The sequence below is a fragment of the Anas acuta genome, chromosome 2 (genome assembly GCF_963932015.1).
Source record: "Anas acuta chromosome 2, bAnaAcu1.1, whole genome shotgun sequence".
Lineage (NCBI taxonomy): Eukaryota > Metazoa > Chordata > Aves > Anseriformes > Anatidae > Anas > Anas acuta.
This window is the reverse complement of record NC_088980.1, coordinates 1,800,877-1,818,054: the sequence shown is the minus strand read 5'-3', so window position 1 is coordinate 1,818,054 and position 17,178 is coordinate 1,800,877. Positions and strand designations below refer to the sequence as shown.

Sequence of the window (17,178 nt, the reverse complement as noted above, 5' to 3'; positions counted from 1 at the left end):
CTTCTGCAAGGGAAAAAAGTATAATAATAGTAATAATAAAATAAATCCCCACGAGTTGATTTCCAAAGGGTGCGCAGAGCCCTGTGTCCGTGCGGGTGCCCGCGTGTAGCATCCCTGCCACGATTTCTTCCCCCTCCCCTCCTCCTTCTCCTCCCACCCCGAAAAAGTGATAAGGGGATGGCTACAGGAGCCCGCTTTCGGTTCTTAAACAAACCCCCAATAACTCGCCTTTGGGGGCGGTGGGGGCCGGAATATATTTGATTTTTTTTAATATATTTTTTTTCTTTCCCTCCTTCGCCAAGGAGTTTTATGAATGAAAGCGCCCGGCTGAGCTGGGAGTAACATCCCAGCCCTGAAACTCCGGAGCTGGTGAAATGCAGGGGGAAAAGGGGGGCTAAAAGGGGGTGCAGCACTGTCCCCCCCCCCTCCCCAGGTCCTCGGGGGGCTCCGTAGGGAGGGAGTCGGCTGCAACTCCCGCCCCCCCATCCCGGCTCCCTCCGGGCACGGGACGAGAACCCGGTGCCCGAGAGGAAAAAAAAAAAAAAAAAAAAAAAAGTAAAAAAAAAAAAATCAGCGAAGATTTCTGAACGTTTTCGCGAAGTGAAAAGATTTTTTTTTTTTTTTTTTTTTTTTTTTTTTGCCGCGGGGGAAAAAAAAATCTAAAATAAACTACTTAAAGGGGGGGGGGGGGGGGGGAGATCTCTCAGCCCCGCGCTTTCATGCCGTGCTCAATCGGCTTTTTGAAACTGCAGATCCTTTGAGACAGAGAGGGAGAGAGAAGCGAAAAAATCCCTATTTGTAACTAAAACACCCTGCAACCTGGAAGGCTGGCAGAATAAACCTATTGTGGAGCCGAACCGCGCTGGGATATACAAGCAAAAATCCCCCAGAGTACCACTGTTGGCGAAAAGGTAATTGCTAAGTGAAAATATTTCCAAGTTTTCGCTTTTTTTTTTTTTTAACTTTCGACTTTGCGTTTTGTTTGCATGCCGAATAGAGCAGAAGAAAAAAAAAAAAAAAGAAAAAAAAACTTTTTTTTTTTTTTTCCCCAAACCCCTCTGAAACCTACAAGATAAAATTACTGGATCTAAAAATAAAGCCGTGGTTAAAAGCCTCCCCCACCCTCCCGATCTCCCACCCCTTCCACCCCTCTCTCGCCTTCTCCCTCCCTCCCTCCCTCTCCCTGCCTCTCTCTGTGTGTTTGCGTTTGACAAAGAAATTATTTGAACTTCCCACTGCCTCATAAAAAGGAAACAGAATAGCAGTTTTGACATATGGATGTGATTTTTCTGCTCTGAGACAGATGCACACGGAAAACAAACAGCACCAGGGGCTGCAGCTCTGAGTTGCTCCGCTTCACATGGGCTCCTCCGCTGCGCTCAGGGAGCTGCCCAGATCTCCAGCCATGAGAAAGCGAAGCAAAGGACCGGGCTTTCTTGTCATGTGCCTTTCTGGCTAAAACTGTGGAAACAAACAAACAATCAAACAAACACAAATTCTGGAAAGGGGGGGGGGGGGGGGGGGCGGGAGGGAAGGAGAAGGAGAAATCATCCGCAACCGGAGCGCTGGAAGACCTCTCGTCCTCCTACTTCCCCGAGCGAGCTTGGATGCTGGAAGGAGCCTCTTGGATATGGGATCATATCTGGTTTATCACAGCCTGGGTTTGATCCTCTGCTGCTCCGTGCTGAGTTCAGTCTACGCTCTGGTGAGTCCCTCGATCTTTTTCCCTTCGCTTTCCGGACGAGCCTTTGGCTGCAGCAGGGCTTCGAGGGCTTCAGGAGGGATTTTGGGGTTTCAGGAAGGGATTCAGAAGGCAGAGCCCCAGCTCTTGGGGCCGGTGGCTCCTTGGGCTGGCAGAGCGCGCGCAGCTGGGCTCAGTGGCTGCACCAGATGGAATTAAAATGTCTGTGCTTCCCGAGGAGTTTGAATCACTTTTAAACCCCTCCGGACAGCAACGCGTGCAGTTTGACAGGGCTCTGGGGAAAGCGTCTGCAGGGATAATTCGAAAGACACCTCCCAGGAAAGGGCAATTTTTCTTTTTCTCACCCCCCCCCCAAAAAAAAAAATATATTAATTTTAATTTGATTTTCTTAATCTGTAGATCTGCTTAATCTCAGCAAAACAGTGCCTTCCTCTGCGGGATTACTCCTGGAGAGGACCTCAGAGCACGGGGACTGCAGGCAGTTTACACTCAGGAGCACGAAAGTAGTATTAACCCTTTGCTACCTGCCTCTGCTTTCACCTGCTCCTGCACACGTGGAGGCAGAAAACCTTGACAGAGGGAGGCAGAGGTGGCCAGCAGGGCTGCGGGCTGCCCGGACCACCTTGATGGGGAACGGGCTAAGGTCTGCAGACCCCTTTTTACAGCCCCAGGTGGTCACCAAGGTCCTTCTGCAGAAGCGAAGGTGGATGTCACCCAAAATCAGCCACCAGATATTAACTCTTTGCTGGGCGTGCTGCTTGGATTTGAGTTTTGCTTGCTTTCTGCATCCCTGGCATCACCACCGCCACCACCATCCCTCAGTGCCTCCTGGTGCAGCCAGGGGCACGGTCACCACCTAAAGTGGTGTCTGCTTCCCCCAGGGGATGGAGATGTGTTAGGAAAGGAGCCGGCTGCCCCCAACCCCTGGCTCCAGCCAGGTCCCCCCTGCCCCTCCAGGGACTGTCACACTGGGCCCGTTCTCCTGGGTTTGGTAGGAACTGCCTGGGACTTTGCGCAGGGCTGGCAGGGAGGGATTTCCCCCACGTTTCCAGCATCATGATGGATAAAAACACCTCACCAGTAAATGAAAAGAAAGAGCCCCTCAGAAAAAAATGCTGTTGCAGTCCTTCCCTGTCCTGGTCTACCTCTAAGTGTAAATAAACCTTTAAAAGCCTGGAGAAAACTGGGGGATGCTGGGGGGAAGAAACTGTGGGTTCTCGGAGGTTTTAGTGAGAGTTGAGGTTTCTCCCATGTTCTTAGGCTGTTTTAGCATCCCCGTGCCCACGGCTGGCTCTGGGGCTGCATCCTGGCAGGCTCTGTAGGTCCTGCAGCACCTGCTGCCCCCACGCCACAGCCCTGCTGCACCAAACTCCTCTTAGCGCCGTTGTCTCTGTTGGTAGCGGTGAAAACTGGGTTCGTGAAACAGCCAGGTTGGAGCTGGGCAAACTTCAGGATCCAGAAAAGACAGGCAAGCTTCCACAGCCCACCACCAGTCCCATTCCCACTTCGCTCCCTCTCCCAGTACATCCCAGTACCTCCAGAAGGTGCAGAGGACCAGAGAACCGCGTCTCAGCTGTCTCGTGTCTCCAGTGTGTGCTTTACTTTCCACACCCCATCAGAACAGACCTTTTCAGACCTTTTCCCAGGCTCTGTGCTTTGCTCTTGCTGCTGAGTGCCCCCCATGCCCCAGGTCTGGGGGGATGCCGGACCTGGGCATCAATCAGGAACCGCTCCACCAGAAACCTAAATTAGTTTTAATTCGGCCCAGGCTGAGGTGCACGTTTCAGACACTTCCTTTGCTTTGCAAACCTGCCGCTGACACACAAAAAAAAGTTGCTCAAATGTTTGAAAAGTTGCCCTGGAAATCCAGGGGCTACCGAGATATCCTGCATCCCTTCCAGCACCCACTTAGGCAGAGCAAGGCAGCCAGACCCAAGTCATCCCAACACACAACCACTTCCGAGGCAGGGAACAACTTGCAGGGTGGCTAGAGCTTCTTTTTTTTAAAATTCCTTCCCCAAACTAACTTGATTTTTAACTTTAAAAAGACTGTATGGCATCGAGTGTGTGTTTCAGTTGTTGTGCTGGAAGAAGGGCTGCGTAAATGCTTGATGTTCGCCTGGCAGGTCTGCGTGTTTTATGTGCCGCCACCACTAAAAGCCACCTAACGCATCTCTTGTACAAGCAACAAGTGAAAAATCAGTGAGGGTAGCTGCAGAAGGAGAGGGGTGCACGGACTTAATTTAGAGAGAGGCTCCATAGATGCTTTGGGCTGGGCTAAAAGCGGTACCAGGTCTTTGCTCCCGTGGCAGAGCCAAACAAAGTCCTGCTTGAGTCAGGAGAATTCCCCCAGACAGAGGCAGAAGCCACGCAGAGCTTCAGGGCACAGCTCAGTTGCCTGAAGCTGGAGGACCCAAGGCAGGAGAGACTTGGACCCAACTGCTGGGCTGCTCGCTGCTCGGTCGCGTTGCGTCCCCGCGTTGGCAAAGCCCAAATGGGTCACCATAGCTCCTAAATCTTTTGTCAGCAGGCGAGGATGACAATAAAAGCACAGGAGCACTGGAGCAGGGATGGGGAATGGTTTCTTTCATCGTCCGTGCCGGTACATCACGGGGCAGGAGGCTGGCAGCTGAATCCCTGCCCGGCACGGTGCAGGTTGCATGTCCCTGCGTTAACTCTAAGGCACGGGAGAGGAATCAGCACACGTTAAAATGCTGTGGGAGTGGGTTCTCTCGGGGTTAGATGTGTCCCTCTCACCCACCTTTAGCTCTGTGGTCTCCCTTTGGGGGAGAATGCACCGGTCGTGATACCCCGTGAGCCTGTGGCCACGCCGAACCCATAGCGGTCCTGGGGTTTAGTGGGGCAGCTGAGAGGTTTGGGGCAGCCAAGGGCTTCAGATGGCTGCCTTGGATGTGGGGAGAGGACTGGGTGAAGCTCTGCTCTCCTCCAGGTCCCCTGGAAATCTGGGGAAGTCTCCCTGCCTTTCCCTGGGAATATTCCCAATCGACACCTGCTTAAGCAACAACGGGGATTAGTTTATCAACGGAGTGCTTTGCGCCTCAAATCTGGCATGCCGAGAAGGGAAATTTGGGTTAATTCTTCTATTTTGTCAAACGGATGGGGAAGACAGATTAACCTGAAGCCAGACAGCCCTGCAGATACGGGCTTGAAAGGATGAGGTGTGCAAAAGGAGCTTTAAAAGTGGGTCCAACATCAGAGGAGTTAAGGTGTGGGCACCGTGTTTTTATCAGAAAAATGCTGCCAGAGCTGCTTGCAGGAAAGCCTCCCCCCCTCCCACCTCCCAGCCCGCACCCCCATGGTTTGCTGTGCTGATCTGTTCGGTTTTCACTTGGTTTCGACCTGTGCCACTCTAAGCCGGGTTATCATTGGCGGAGATGTTCTGCAGAATAATTAAAAATAATAATAATAAAGCCACTACCCAGCTCCTGCTGCAGGATTTGGGTTGGAATAACTCAGTTTTAGGATATGGGTAACTGTGAGCCAGCTGCAGAGATCTGTATGACCGGAGATAGTGGGTGCAGGGGGGTGCTGAGCCTTTGGGGGGCTGCGCTTGGCCAGCAGGACAGGCTCCAGCCCAGTCTGATCCCTGCGGTTCCCCAGTTCCTCCATCTGGGCAAAGCTGAAGCTTCCCTCTGGTTTTGCAGAGAAGCTGAAGCACTCCCCTGGAAATTCAGGAGGTGTCAGAGAGGGATGGGGAACCCTTTCTTGCAGGCATCACCCAAAACGGGGACAAACTCAGCCAGGTCATTTTTAGGAGGGTCCCAGCCCCAATTCCCGAGGAAGCTGTGTGCCATTCATCTGCAGCAGGAGGGTCTGGTATAAATGAAAAAAGCTCTCCTAGTTTGCACTGGTGACACTCCTGTCACCAAGCAGCCGAGACCCCAGTGCTCAGGGGCAAAGCTGCTGGATTAAGGAGGTGCTGGTCGATGTTTGATTTATTCCTCGTTGTTCCTCTGACCAGAACCACCTCACAATGGATCTGGAAAAGGGAAGGATTTGCAGTGGAATAGTTCATAGCTGGAAGGGAAAAGATAATCTCATTCTGCCTCAGAAAGCGGCCAATAATCAAAAGAATAATAATAATAAAATAATCCTATATAGAGATCCTGCAAATCCCAACGAGCTGTCTAACTTCATTAAATAAAGGCAGCCTCCGAGTGTAAGGAAACAATGTCTGAAATGTTCTTTTCTCCACACATGCTTGGGAGCGTGCCCATCCCTGCCCTGCGTATTTATGAAAGATACAAATTTTGTTATTGTACTTTAGGATTAGCAGATATCCCTGGATTATACCAGACTTGACCGCAAAATATAAAGCAAACAAGCCTGTGCATTGGGGCTGTGATTTCATCCCGTGCAAGCCAAAACTGTTCAGCTGCCCAGCGGCGAGTCCGACCTGAGCAGGCTGGGCTTGGTGCACGAGATTGCTGCTTGGAAAGCAACGGGGCAAGTGCGTGCACAGAGGGTCAAGGCTGGAGGAAATGAATCCCGAGGTGTGCCTTTTAGGTCCAGGCAGTTGTTGTTTGGTTTCTGACCTCCTCGAAATAGCCCCGAAGCGGTGCTTTGGGATCAGCAGGATTATCCCGGCGAGGGCGGTGCGTCTGCAGTCCCAGCCGGAGGTACCCTGCTCCAGACAGCCCCGGCAGGGACAGCTGCTGCCCTGACCACCGCCAAGCAATCCTTGCGCTCCCACATCCCTGGGAAAAATGATGCTGAGATCACTGCCCCGACAGCACGAGCCATCCCATAGCTCTGCATCCATCAGCTCCTTTTCTGGGTGCACCGATGCGGGGCTCTGCCTGGGTGCAAGGTGCAGGCTGGAGGCTTTCCCTCCGTGGGGATGTGCTTGGGAACGTGCTGCTCAGCCCCACCGAGGAAAGGCAGCTGAAATCAGTCCCTGCTTTGCAGTTATTTGGGGCACAGACACTCATCGTGCTTCGGTTTCTCAGGAGTCAGGCTAAAAGCAAAAAAAAAAAAATCATCTAACTCGTATCCTGGCCAAAAATAAAAGTCAGGATCCTTCCCACTGGCCCATGAGGAGGGAATAGAAAGTAAAGGGTTTTCTTCGTGGAAATAGGCTAAAGTCAGGATTTATTTTATTTTTTTAATAGATTTTTAGGGCAAACTGACCAGTGAGTGGAATTGACCACACTGAACGACCACACACTCCAACAGCATGGAGTGAGGTGGCAAAGCCCCTCTAGTGACACTGAAAGACAGAGGGGTGAAATCCTTCTCCCCCGTGCCTCACAAAGAGGTGGAGGGAAGAGCAGATCCAGATCCTTCCCAGAAAATTCTCCGTGCCATCCTCATCCTCATCCCACACCGCTGCAAGAGGGCGATGAAGCCCAGCACGTATTTGTGTGCCCACCAGCCTGCCCCGCTCTCTGTCCTTTTGGACTCTCCTTCCTCCCACCCCCTTTGCCCCTGGCTGAAACGAAGACCTCAACGGGATCAGCCTGCATTAAAGATGAGGTACTTTGCCCCGACACATTCCTCTGTCTCCCGCTGCGCCCACGTGGATGTTATAACATCATGTGGATCGCTCACCCCATAACACCCTAAGCTTCGGCTGGCCTTGCAGGAACCGGTGTCATCAAGGTGATCTTTGTGCTGCACCTTCCACAGCACAGTCCCAGCAGTAAAAAAAAAAAAATACTCCTGGAGCTGAAATACAGCAGAATACCTGCCTGGGTCTGATCCTGAGCTCTCTTGTCATGTGTCGTAGGAAAAAAAAAACACCCAAATTCATGCGTGCAGTGCATGGCTTGACATTAACATTGATGTTTCCAATGGGGCCAGGCTGACCCTTGCCAGCGGGTAGAGGTGCTCTGTGTTTTAGGGTCCGCCTTTCTCTGCGGAGACCCAGCTTGGCTTGATTTCCAGAAACTTAATATTCAAGAATGGAAAATTTTGGATGGATGGCACCCTCTTATCAGGCCGTACTTTGATCCTCCCATTACATAAATCCCCCTGACAGCGCCCAGGCGGTTGTTCAGTTGTTGAAATCTTCTGTAAGGCTGGCCTGTCTTTCTGCCCACACATTTCCCTTTATCCAGCAAGGCAGAAAGCAGACTTCTCTGCCCCTTTTCCCTCTCACCCCTCTAGAGTCCCTGGCTCAAGGCGTTTCAGCAGGGGCAGGGACTGTGCTATCGCTGAATGAAAGATAAATATTTCAAGTATTGTAGCTGGGGTGGGGTGAAGTCAAGGGAAGCAATTCATTTCTCCTCTCCTGCTGGGGCAGCCCTATATTTCTGAGGACAGGCAGGCTGGAGGGGACCCAGGGGACAGGCAGCAGGGAGATGTTTGCCTGCTGCTGTGACACACATCAAGTAACCCAATAAATCTGCTCGGAAAGGTGCGGTCCCACCTACCTGGAACTCTACCTCCTTCTCCATGAGATGGTTGAACTGAGCCTGGCGCAAAAATTAAGCTGGGATGGAAGAAAAAAAAATGAAATAAATGAGGGAGAAGGTTTGTTGCTGGGTCAGTGAATGGGGTCTGCACAGCAAAGGTTTGGATGAGCTCCTGATATACACGAGGGAGAGGTCAGGGCACACAGGTGGGGAGCAGAAGGGAGAAGGGGGAATGGAGAAGAGCAGTGATGTGAGCAGCTTCACCCTGACACCACGTGTGTAACCATCCTGTTTTGGTGTGGAGCCCCTTGCATCCTCCATCCTGCTGTACCTGCTGCTCCTTGGCAATCCATGCACACCCAGCAAGGTGAGCCACGCTCAGCATAGGCTCCATCCTACCTACTACTACCTACTACTTCCTACTGCACGCTCTGAGCAGAGTTCTCACCTGAGCAGATGAGCTCGCCTCCAGGTAATGGTCCCAAGTGATGGCTCAGGTCAGGGGACCAGAAGTGACCACACTCTCCATTTTGGGGGGAAAAATGAGGTTAGGCTCAGAGACATGTGTTGTGCTACTCGGCTTCATGGGCTTCACGTAGCCTGGAGTAGCACTGCCGCCCTGCCCTAACCCACCTCCCTGACCCAGACAACGTGCAGAACAAATGAGCCTTCAAAGTCCATGGCTGTTTGGTCTCCTCGGGGTTTTCCACCGTAACGACTTTGAGTATTAGCTGTCCATCAGATAAGGAAGGGCAGCTCATGGAGGGGAGACCTGGCCTCCTGAAGAACCCCCCCAGATCGGTGTCTGGGTGTAGGAGTTGCTGTCTCAGCAGCTAGGGCAGGCTGGTTATCTCGCTTTTCACATGGCTGCCCTGCTGTTAATCAGGGTTCCTCGATGTTATCTTTACTTCAGTCTCCCTTCCCCTCTCTCCAGGCATTTCAGAGGATGTATTTGCTTGGTCTTCTCACACAGAGAGCAAGAAGCAGCCTCAGTCATGTCTGTATCGGCAGTTTGAAAGTCACTGGGTGTCCTTAGAAAACCTTCTCTTCTCTTCCCTTCACTGAACTTTGGCTTGGGACCTACATGTTGTTGTTTGCTTTTTTATTTTCCTGTATTTTTTAACAGAAAAGTGAATGGTTTGCCAAACTTAGCTTATGCTTGCCAAGGGGCAAGGTACAAAGGAGATGGCAGGGAGCTACCATCTCTTGGACTTGTAGTGGAAGACAAATGATAAATTAACTGAGGTCCAGTGGGGTCTTTGGGGACACTATTTAGGACCACTAGTGAGTCATTTAATCCTCATCTCATTGCCTTATTCTTTTACCTGCTTTATACACCTTGGGCACTCAAGGAAGAGCAGCACCCCGGGGCCCATCCTGCATGCTAAGACAAGGAACGGTGGCAGTAGCAGAGGTGCAGGGGGACATTTCCTAACTCAGGTTAGGAAGAAGGTTTTCAGAAGCTGGGGACATCCTTGCCCTGCAAATCAAATTCCAAAACTCAGTGGGCTGCTTTCCAGGAACTTTGTGTGCTATTTCCATCTACCCCACTTTTATTGTCTAAACCTCTGCCGTGTGTCAATGTTACCTTGACTTTCTTCTTGACTGCTGCATCTCAAACCGCTCCTCCTTTCAGACACCGAGCAGTTGGAGTTAAAATAACTTTGAGACAATGGCTATGGCGAGGGGTTGCAAGGAAATGACCTGTTTCTCCTGGCCGCACTCAACGAGTAAGATCAATAAAGCAACATTATGCAGCGTATCCATTTCATGGTTTGCAGTCTCCCTCAGCTCAGTAAAATACAGGAAATTTCTTTTAAAAATGAAAGTGGGAGAGAGCTCGTAAGAGGTTGAACTGCTAAGAGGTGACCGATGAATACAACTTCAAAACCTTGTGTTGTTGGCTTATCAAGAGCCATCAGCTTATGAGGCCTTTGTGTCTTTCAGAGTTTGCATCTCCAAGGCTTTCTCTGAGCCTGTGCTTTCTTCCAGCGCTCTTGAGGTTATGCTCAATGAATTGTTTGCTCTGAAATGAACCTCTTCAGTAAGGAGATGAGACCAGGAGTTGTGACTTAGCTCTCCATTTAATCTCCGTATGCTTTCAGGCATTTCTGGTTCTGTATATGCAGTAAAAGCACAGAGGATTTGCAGGGAGTGAAGGTAGAGCTTGTGCATTTGGAAACATGGTTTATTGTTATTGTTCTTCCCAGAGAAAAATAGAGAGAGAGAGATGGTTCTGTAATCAAGAGGTAAAAAAGATTTCTCAGTCTAAATACCCATGCTCACTAAAACATAGCCTGTAGGTATTCAGAGGGTCTGATGCACTATATCTAACACAGACTTGGCTTGTTTTCACTTGCGCTAAATTATCAGGGCTGTGGGTGATGCAGAAGCATTTACCCAAGCCAGCCACTGGATGGAACAAAGCAGGATGGGGTTGGTTCCCCTTGCTTGGCTTTAGATGTCAGCAATGTGTGTACTCATGAATCTCCGAGCTGCCCCACATCCTCAGGGACGCACTCAGCCACAGAGCATCCCACCTCAGAGCATCTCTGACTGCACCACAAAGGCACTGGGTGGGCCTGGAGGTCTCATTTCCTCAGCCGGTGAAGACGTGGGGTCTGTTATGTGTGCACATCCATGCGAGTGGGCGTGGGGGTGCAACTGCATGGCTCTGACTCATGCTGCAGCCTTGTCGAGCAGTCTTGGAGCATGCCATCATATGATCCCGCTGCACAGCACCAGCTTCATCCCCAGTTCATTTCCCACCATGCCTGGTGTTTCTCTGTCAGCCTTTCACCACCACAATGAAGTGTGTTTGTTGTTTTTTGCCTCATTCCTGGGATCAGATTTTCTCTGCGATTTGCCTTAACCTCATCACAGAAACCACAAAGCTCAAGGGGCCAGAGCCTTCTGCTGGCATAAATCAGTGGTGTTCCCGTAGACTGCCGAAGGACCGAGAGAGTCTCATCTGATGCCAATCAGTGTCACTGCAGGGAAATAAGAAGGGAGCCAAAGGGTGAATCGGAGGAGCCCAGCCAGCACTTGCTGGTACCAGCCTCCTGATCCTGGGTTGCCTCTGGATGGGAAGGGCCAGGATCCTACAAGCCGAGAGATCTGGGTTGGATGACAAGCCCCCACTTTCCACATGCTTCTCCAAACCATGCTAAGCCATGCTTCAGTAGCTTCTTTTGTGGCTTGCTGCCTTGTGCAATGAATGCCTTTTTGAAAGCGTTTAAACATGAGCAATTTGGGGGATATCTCGAAGGGAGGGGGTGTCTTTTTTTGTTTCTGGCTGTGGTGGTGGTGGGGAAGGATGATAGGCATGCTGGCAGGCTGGATTTATTTCAAACAACAGGATGGGGCTGAATTCAGTGGTTGATTTGGGTCATTTCTTAAAAGATGCCAGATCGTGATGTCTGAATCTAGGAGGTTTGAGTAAATTTGTCATCAGTGTTTCAAGCAGACTGTACAATAGATGATTGCTTTTTCTTCTCTCCTACCCCGCTTTTAATACTGATTTTGTCTTAGCATTCCTTAGTGTCATCAACAGCCTCAGTGCGGTCAACGAATTGAACTTAAGGTGCCTTTTGTGTGTGTTTTGTAGGGCTGTAAATGGGAAATTAGGCCATTCAAAGTCACAGCTAATGTGCACTCCTAATTTACTCTGTCATCAGCAAAAGATGACTCAGGTTTCTGCAGGAGCAGGGGGAGGGGAGAGTGCTTCAGCTGGTGAAAACGGAACAGCATCAATCCTCACCTCACTTTTCCCCCTGGTGAGGATCTGGCCCTGGTTCAGTGCCAACAAGTCTGCACGCAGAGAGGACCTCCATAGGGGTCGATGCGGGCATGTGCTGGGCTGACCTGACTCAGCGCTTCCCGGGGAGATAAGGACTCTCAGTTACCCAGATAAGCAGAACGATGGCCGAGCCAAGGGGTCAACTGACTGCCAGCCCACGAACAGTGCTGGGTGGAGGAGAAGTGTGAGGTGAAGCAGGAGCAGACAGCCCGGCCCTCACACCCTGCCCAGGTGGATCCCTGGATCCTCTTATTTGCCAATTTTCCTGTTTCTGCTGACATGGAGGTGAATCAACACCCCTCCTGTGATTGCAGTGCAGCCAAATTTGCGTGATAGCACATCAGTGGAGTTGCTGGCTGAGAGCCCATAGGGTGTGCAGAGAACAAACTTGGGCATCCAACTCCTTTCCCAAACTAGTTCCTAGTTCCTATATACTCTGCTGGCAGTACCAGCCTTGTTATCAACACTACTGGTCCACCAAACGAACCCATTACACGTTGTCTCACTGCTGTGACAGGAGCCTTTGCTTCTATTCTGGATTTCCTTCCTTAGCACTTTCCCTTTTGCCATTTGGCAGCACTGTTGTTCCTTACCCTACTGCTGGCCCTAAGCCCTCAGCTGCCAAAATGGACATCTAAAATCAAATGGCAGAATACTGCATTGGGAGGTACTTCTTTAAGGTTCAGAGTTAACATCTTGTAGAGAGCAAACAAGGCAAAGACATAGTTTATGCCTTCAAAAGCATCAGGTCAGGAAGCCCATGTTTTCCAAGAAGCCCTCAGGACAATGCAAAGCAGGAGGAATTGGGAAGAGAGGGTTATATGACCCACCAAAACCTCAACATTAGCATCTCTTCTTCCAGCCATGGTTCTGCAGGGCTGGCAGTCACTGGAAGGGGTCCCACACCTCCTGCAAATCAGCTGGAAACTGATGGTGCCCAACGCTGATAACCCTGGCTACAAGAAGGATATTTCTGGTGGAGACAGGACATGAGATAACAGGAGATAAAACCACTTTGCGGGAAGTTCCAGGGCTTTTGCTTAAAGCCTTGGGTTGATATTTGAACCCTGGAGCAAGGCAGCAGACAGTGATATGTCCTGTCCCAGGGGCTGGCAATTCCTTCAATCGGACAAGAGGCTCTTTCTGAACCAGCCAAGGGAGAGGAGGCATTGAGGACCGGGGCTGCTCCTCCAGCCCAGGAAAAGGCCAGACAAGAGGAGGTAGACAAGACTTTGGTGATGCTTAGAGAAATTCCCAGCTGATGGGGTTTTGCCTTTACTAGTAAGCAAAAATAGGCAAGCCAGGGCTGCAGTGCTGCCCTTCGGTCATCCATGCTGTTTCACTGCCAGCATGCTCCCTGGCACATATATATATATATATAAATGTAATATATATATTACATTACATATATTTCATATTTCAGGTGTGCCATGGGCTGTAAGAGGTGCTTTGGATGACATCACACTGCTTTGGGAAAAAGATATAGTAGCCATATGGACATGAACGTAGTCAAAGGGGACAGAGAACAGGACCCAGTGGATTTATTTCCTCGTACAGGATTAGCTGATAAACTGTGGTCCCATGGGCAGGGGGTCCCACGCTGCAGCAGGTCCCAATTCATGGGTGCCCAGCTCAGTCCATGTCACAGCCACATCTGAAGCATCCACAACCCCAAAACAGGCTTTGTTGGGATTGCAGCTGCCAGCTCCTGGAGCACGGGGCTGCCTTTATCCCTGCAGGAAGATGCACAGACACCTTTTGCAATGTTTTCCAGGGTTGGTTTGGCCTCAGGACCTCTTGCAGTGGGTTGCAGCCTGCACTTCTCACTCTGGGGGACCAGTCCTGCTACCACCAAAGTTTTTCTCCCCACCATTCTCCCCCCACATCTCCAAGACCATGGTTGCCCCCAGCACCACCTCGAGCCCTCCAGCCTCTCTCCTCCGGGCTCCCTCCCCATCCCAGCCGAAAGGAGAGAGCAGAAGGAAGGGAGGATGCCGGAGCTGAGCGGCTGGAGCGAGGAGGACGTCATGCCCCAGAGCAGCCTGCACCGCACTGAGGGCTTAATGTGCCGTAATCACAGAGCTGGCCTTGTTGTAACTGCACCCCGGCTCGCACGGCTCCCGGCACCGCTGGCAGCTCCCGCGCTCCCTGCCCGCGGTTGCCACGGGGTGGGATTTTTTTGGAACGGATCCCCCCCATCCCCGAGCAAAAGGAGAGGGGTCTGCAGGGAGGAGGAGAGAGCGTGAGGAGCGGGGGTGGTGTTCTGCCTCGGCCACAAACGGTGCCGGCCCTATCGGGTGGTGAATCGGGACATTAATCAGTATTATGGGGATTGGGACGGGGTCAGATACCTGTGGTTTGAGGCGTGCTGGCAGGGCTCAGCATCGCCGGAGTCATAATACCACACACTGCTCATGAAAGAGCAGTGCTGCGACGTTCCAGGAGGCATGGTGCCGGGAGGGACGGGGATGGGCAAGGGCTGATGGGGGCGGGGAGGGGAAAGGTGAAGGGAAGAGGGGAAAAAATAGGAAGAAAAAGAAAGAGACAGAGAGAGGAAAATAAAGAAAAAAGAAGAAAGAGAGAGAGAAAGAAGGAGAGAGAAAGAGAGAGAGAAAGAGAGAATGAGAGATAGGGAGGAGAGGAAGAAAGAAAGAAAGAAAGAAAGAAAGAAAGAAAGAAAGAAAGAAAGAAAGAAAGAAAGAAAGAAAGAAAGAAAGAAGAAAGAAAGAAAGAAAGAAAGAAAGAAAGAAAGAAAGAAAGAAAGAAAGAGAAAGAAAGAAAGAAAAAGAAAGAAAGAAAAAGAAAGAAAGAAAAAGAAAGAAAAAGAAAGAAGAAAAGAAAGAAAGAAGAAAAGAAAGAAAGAAGAAAAAGAGAAGGAAGGAGAAGGAAGGAAGGAAGGAAGGAAGGAAGGAAGGAAGGAAGGAAGGAAGGAAGGAAGGAAGGAAGGAAGGAAGGAAGGAAGGAAGGAAGGAAGGAAGGAAGGAAGGAAAGAAGGAAGAAAGAAAGAAAGAAAGAAAGAAAGAAAGAAAGAAAGAAAGAAAGAAAGAAAGAAAGAAAGAAAGAAAGAAAGAAAGAAAGAAAGAAAGAAAGAAAGAAAGAAAGAAAGAAAGAAAGAAAGAAAGAAAGAAAGAAAGAAAGAAAGAAAGAAAGAAAGAAAGAAAGAAAGAAAGAAAGAAAGAAAGAAAGAAAGAAAGAAAAAGTAAGAAAAGACCTTCTCCGTGGGTTTTGTGGTTCTTTTGCCTGCATGCGTGCAAGAAGAGAGGGCTGCCTATTTTATAACCTGCCTGTCGATCCTTTGCCTTTCCTTTTCCCACCCTCTATGCACTGAATCTTGCTGCACATCCCTTCCCACAAGCGCTGGCAAGAAATTACGGGTATGAGAGCCTGCAAAGTGGAAGGCAGGGGAGGCAAGGCCTTACGGCTGGGCAGGGAGCTTGGGAGAGAAATCAATGAGATTCCTGTTCCTGGGAAGGTGAGGGCAGAGGAGACAAGGCCCCTTCGTTGTCCCTGTGAGCGAGGCTGCTTTGCCTCCCCAGGAGGGGGCTGTGTGAAAGGGGCACCCTGCTGCCTCCGCCTTTCAGGTGCTATAAAGTCCTCAGGGAGCTGTCAGGGGTAGGAAGTGGACAATTGTAAGGAGAGAGGGGTCTGTGCTTGTGACCACCACCTAAGCATGCTTTTAGGCATTTTGGGGGATGTTTTGGCTATGCAAAGGTGTGTTTGTGTTGTCTAGAGGGAGGCAAGAGTCCCTACTACAAGCATGGGGCAACTGAGCATGACACTGCCAGGCTTGATTGGAATTAAGATGAGTTGGATCTCAACTATTGGAGGCCAATTCTCCATCTCCAAGGGAGGGAGAGAGTCCAATTTTCCACTTGTAGGATCAAAGATCCAGAAAGAAGGGAGATGCTACACCACACACCTGAAGAGGAGCAGATAAGCAGATAAGAGAGCCCAGAGAGCAAGCTCACGATCCTGTGGATATCTACAACAAGCTGAAGGCGAGCTGAAACCCTGGGTAGGAGAGAGTCAGAAAGCCCTCAGGAGACCCCACATCTATCTGCCAGACACCAGCAGTGCTGACTGACACAAGCTACTTCTGCCTGTGGTCCAGGAGGTCCAAACAGGAGGTCAGGCAGCCCTACCAAGGCAAAGTCCAAGCCTGTTGGCTCAGCGCTGCATCCTTCTAAAAGCAAACTTTCCTCTTTTTCTTTGTTCTTTTTTTTTTTGTTTGTTTGTTCATTACCTATTTCTGTTCTCGTGGTTTTATTGTTGCATCTTTTAACCAGGGTGGGCTCTAGGCCATCCTCCCTGTTTCTAAGACAATAATATTATTGTGTTTGTGGAGTCGTGGTTAGAGACATCAGCAGGATGTTCTCAAAAGCTTCCTGGTTTCCATGAGCGCTGCATGCTCTGAATTTATGTTGCTGCTTGATGCCAACAATTGGCCTCGTAAGTCTTTTCCCCTCTACCACGCAGAAAAATGCTCTTCAGACTCTGCAGTGCAATGCACATCGCTACCTACTTTTAATGAAATAGAGCTGCAGGAAGCAGCCGGTGCTCTGCTCTGATACTCTGCTTTAGGAACCCATTTGAACTATTATAGGTGCTCAATATTCCCAAAATTCATGAGATTTTCAAAAAGGGCAAGTTTTATATTTCTTTCCCCTTTACTCCTCTTATTCTGGCACTCTGGAGATAATCATCTCCAGCTTCTCTTTGCTGCCGTGCAGGGTAAATGCTTGCTTTCATTTTAAGTGCAAGCTGTGTCCCCTAACACATGACTCCAGAAGTTCAGGCTCAAAGAAAACCAGATTCTAAAAAAAACAACAGATAAAGCAGAGAGAACTTGCACTCCTGTTGCACGGCTAGCCACCCAATGGTTTTGAAGGATAGGGGATTATAAGTAAGAAAATACCAGCATCTCCTTCCTATGTGTCTTTCAGTAAGTCACCCTCTCCAAGGAGATGACAAAGTAGACCTCTAAAGAGTTTGGGGGGTTACCAAAAGGGAAAGCTCTTTTGCTGTTTTTTGCTCTCATCATCTAGCCAGTCCCTATGAGGTGGAGAAAAGTGTCAGGGCAAAATAAAAGGAAATAAAAATTTGGATTTTCACTCCTCTGGGGATTACTGCTGCTTGCTTTGTTTGTACATGAGCAGGTGTTCTGCAAATGCCTCAAAGGAAAAATGGTTTAATTTGTAGAGTGTTTTGGGATGATCTCTTTTTTTGTTGTTGCATTTGTGGTTTTCAGAGCTGGGAGATCTTGAAGCTGAAGTTTCCATGTTTTGATTTGGGAAATGCAC

At 49.9% G+C, this 17,178-nt stretch overlaps 1 protein-coding gene and 1 long non-coding RNA gene across 3 annotated transcripts in view; both read left to right on the top strand.

The window, feature by feature from the left end:
• The first annotated feature begins 6 nt into the window (after positions 1–6).
• LOC137851998 (uncharacterized) lies at positions 7–1,528 on the top strand. Its single transcript, XR_011093609.1, has 2 exons — positions 7–911; positions 1,304–1,528. It is a non-coding gene; the product is annotated as an uncharacterized lncRNA (long non-coding RNA).
• A 7-nt stretch (positions 1,529–1,535) lies between these two features.
• PTH1R (parathyroid hormone 1 receptor) overlaps positions 1,536–17,178 on the top strand; it is a 113,030-nt gene continuing 97,387 nt past the window's right edge. For both annotated transcript variants that reach the window (XM_068673178.1, XM_068673177.1), the window contains exon 1: positions 1,536–1,705. In XM_068673178.1, coding sequence (XP_068529279.1) covers positions 1,631–1,705 — 75 coding nt within the window. In that variant the 5' untranslated portion in view covers positions 1,536–1,630. The remainder of the gene's footprint in view (positions 1,706–17,178) is intronic.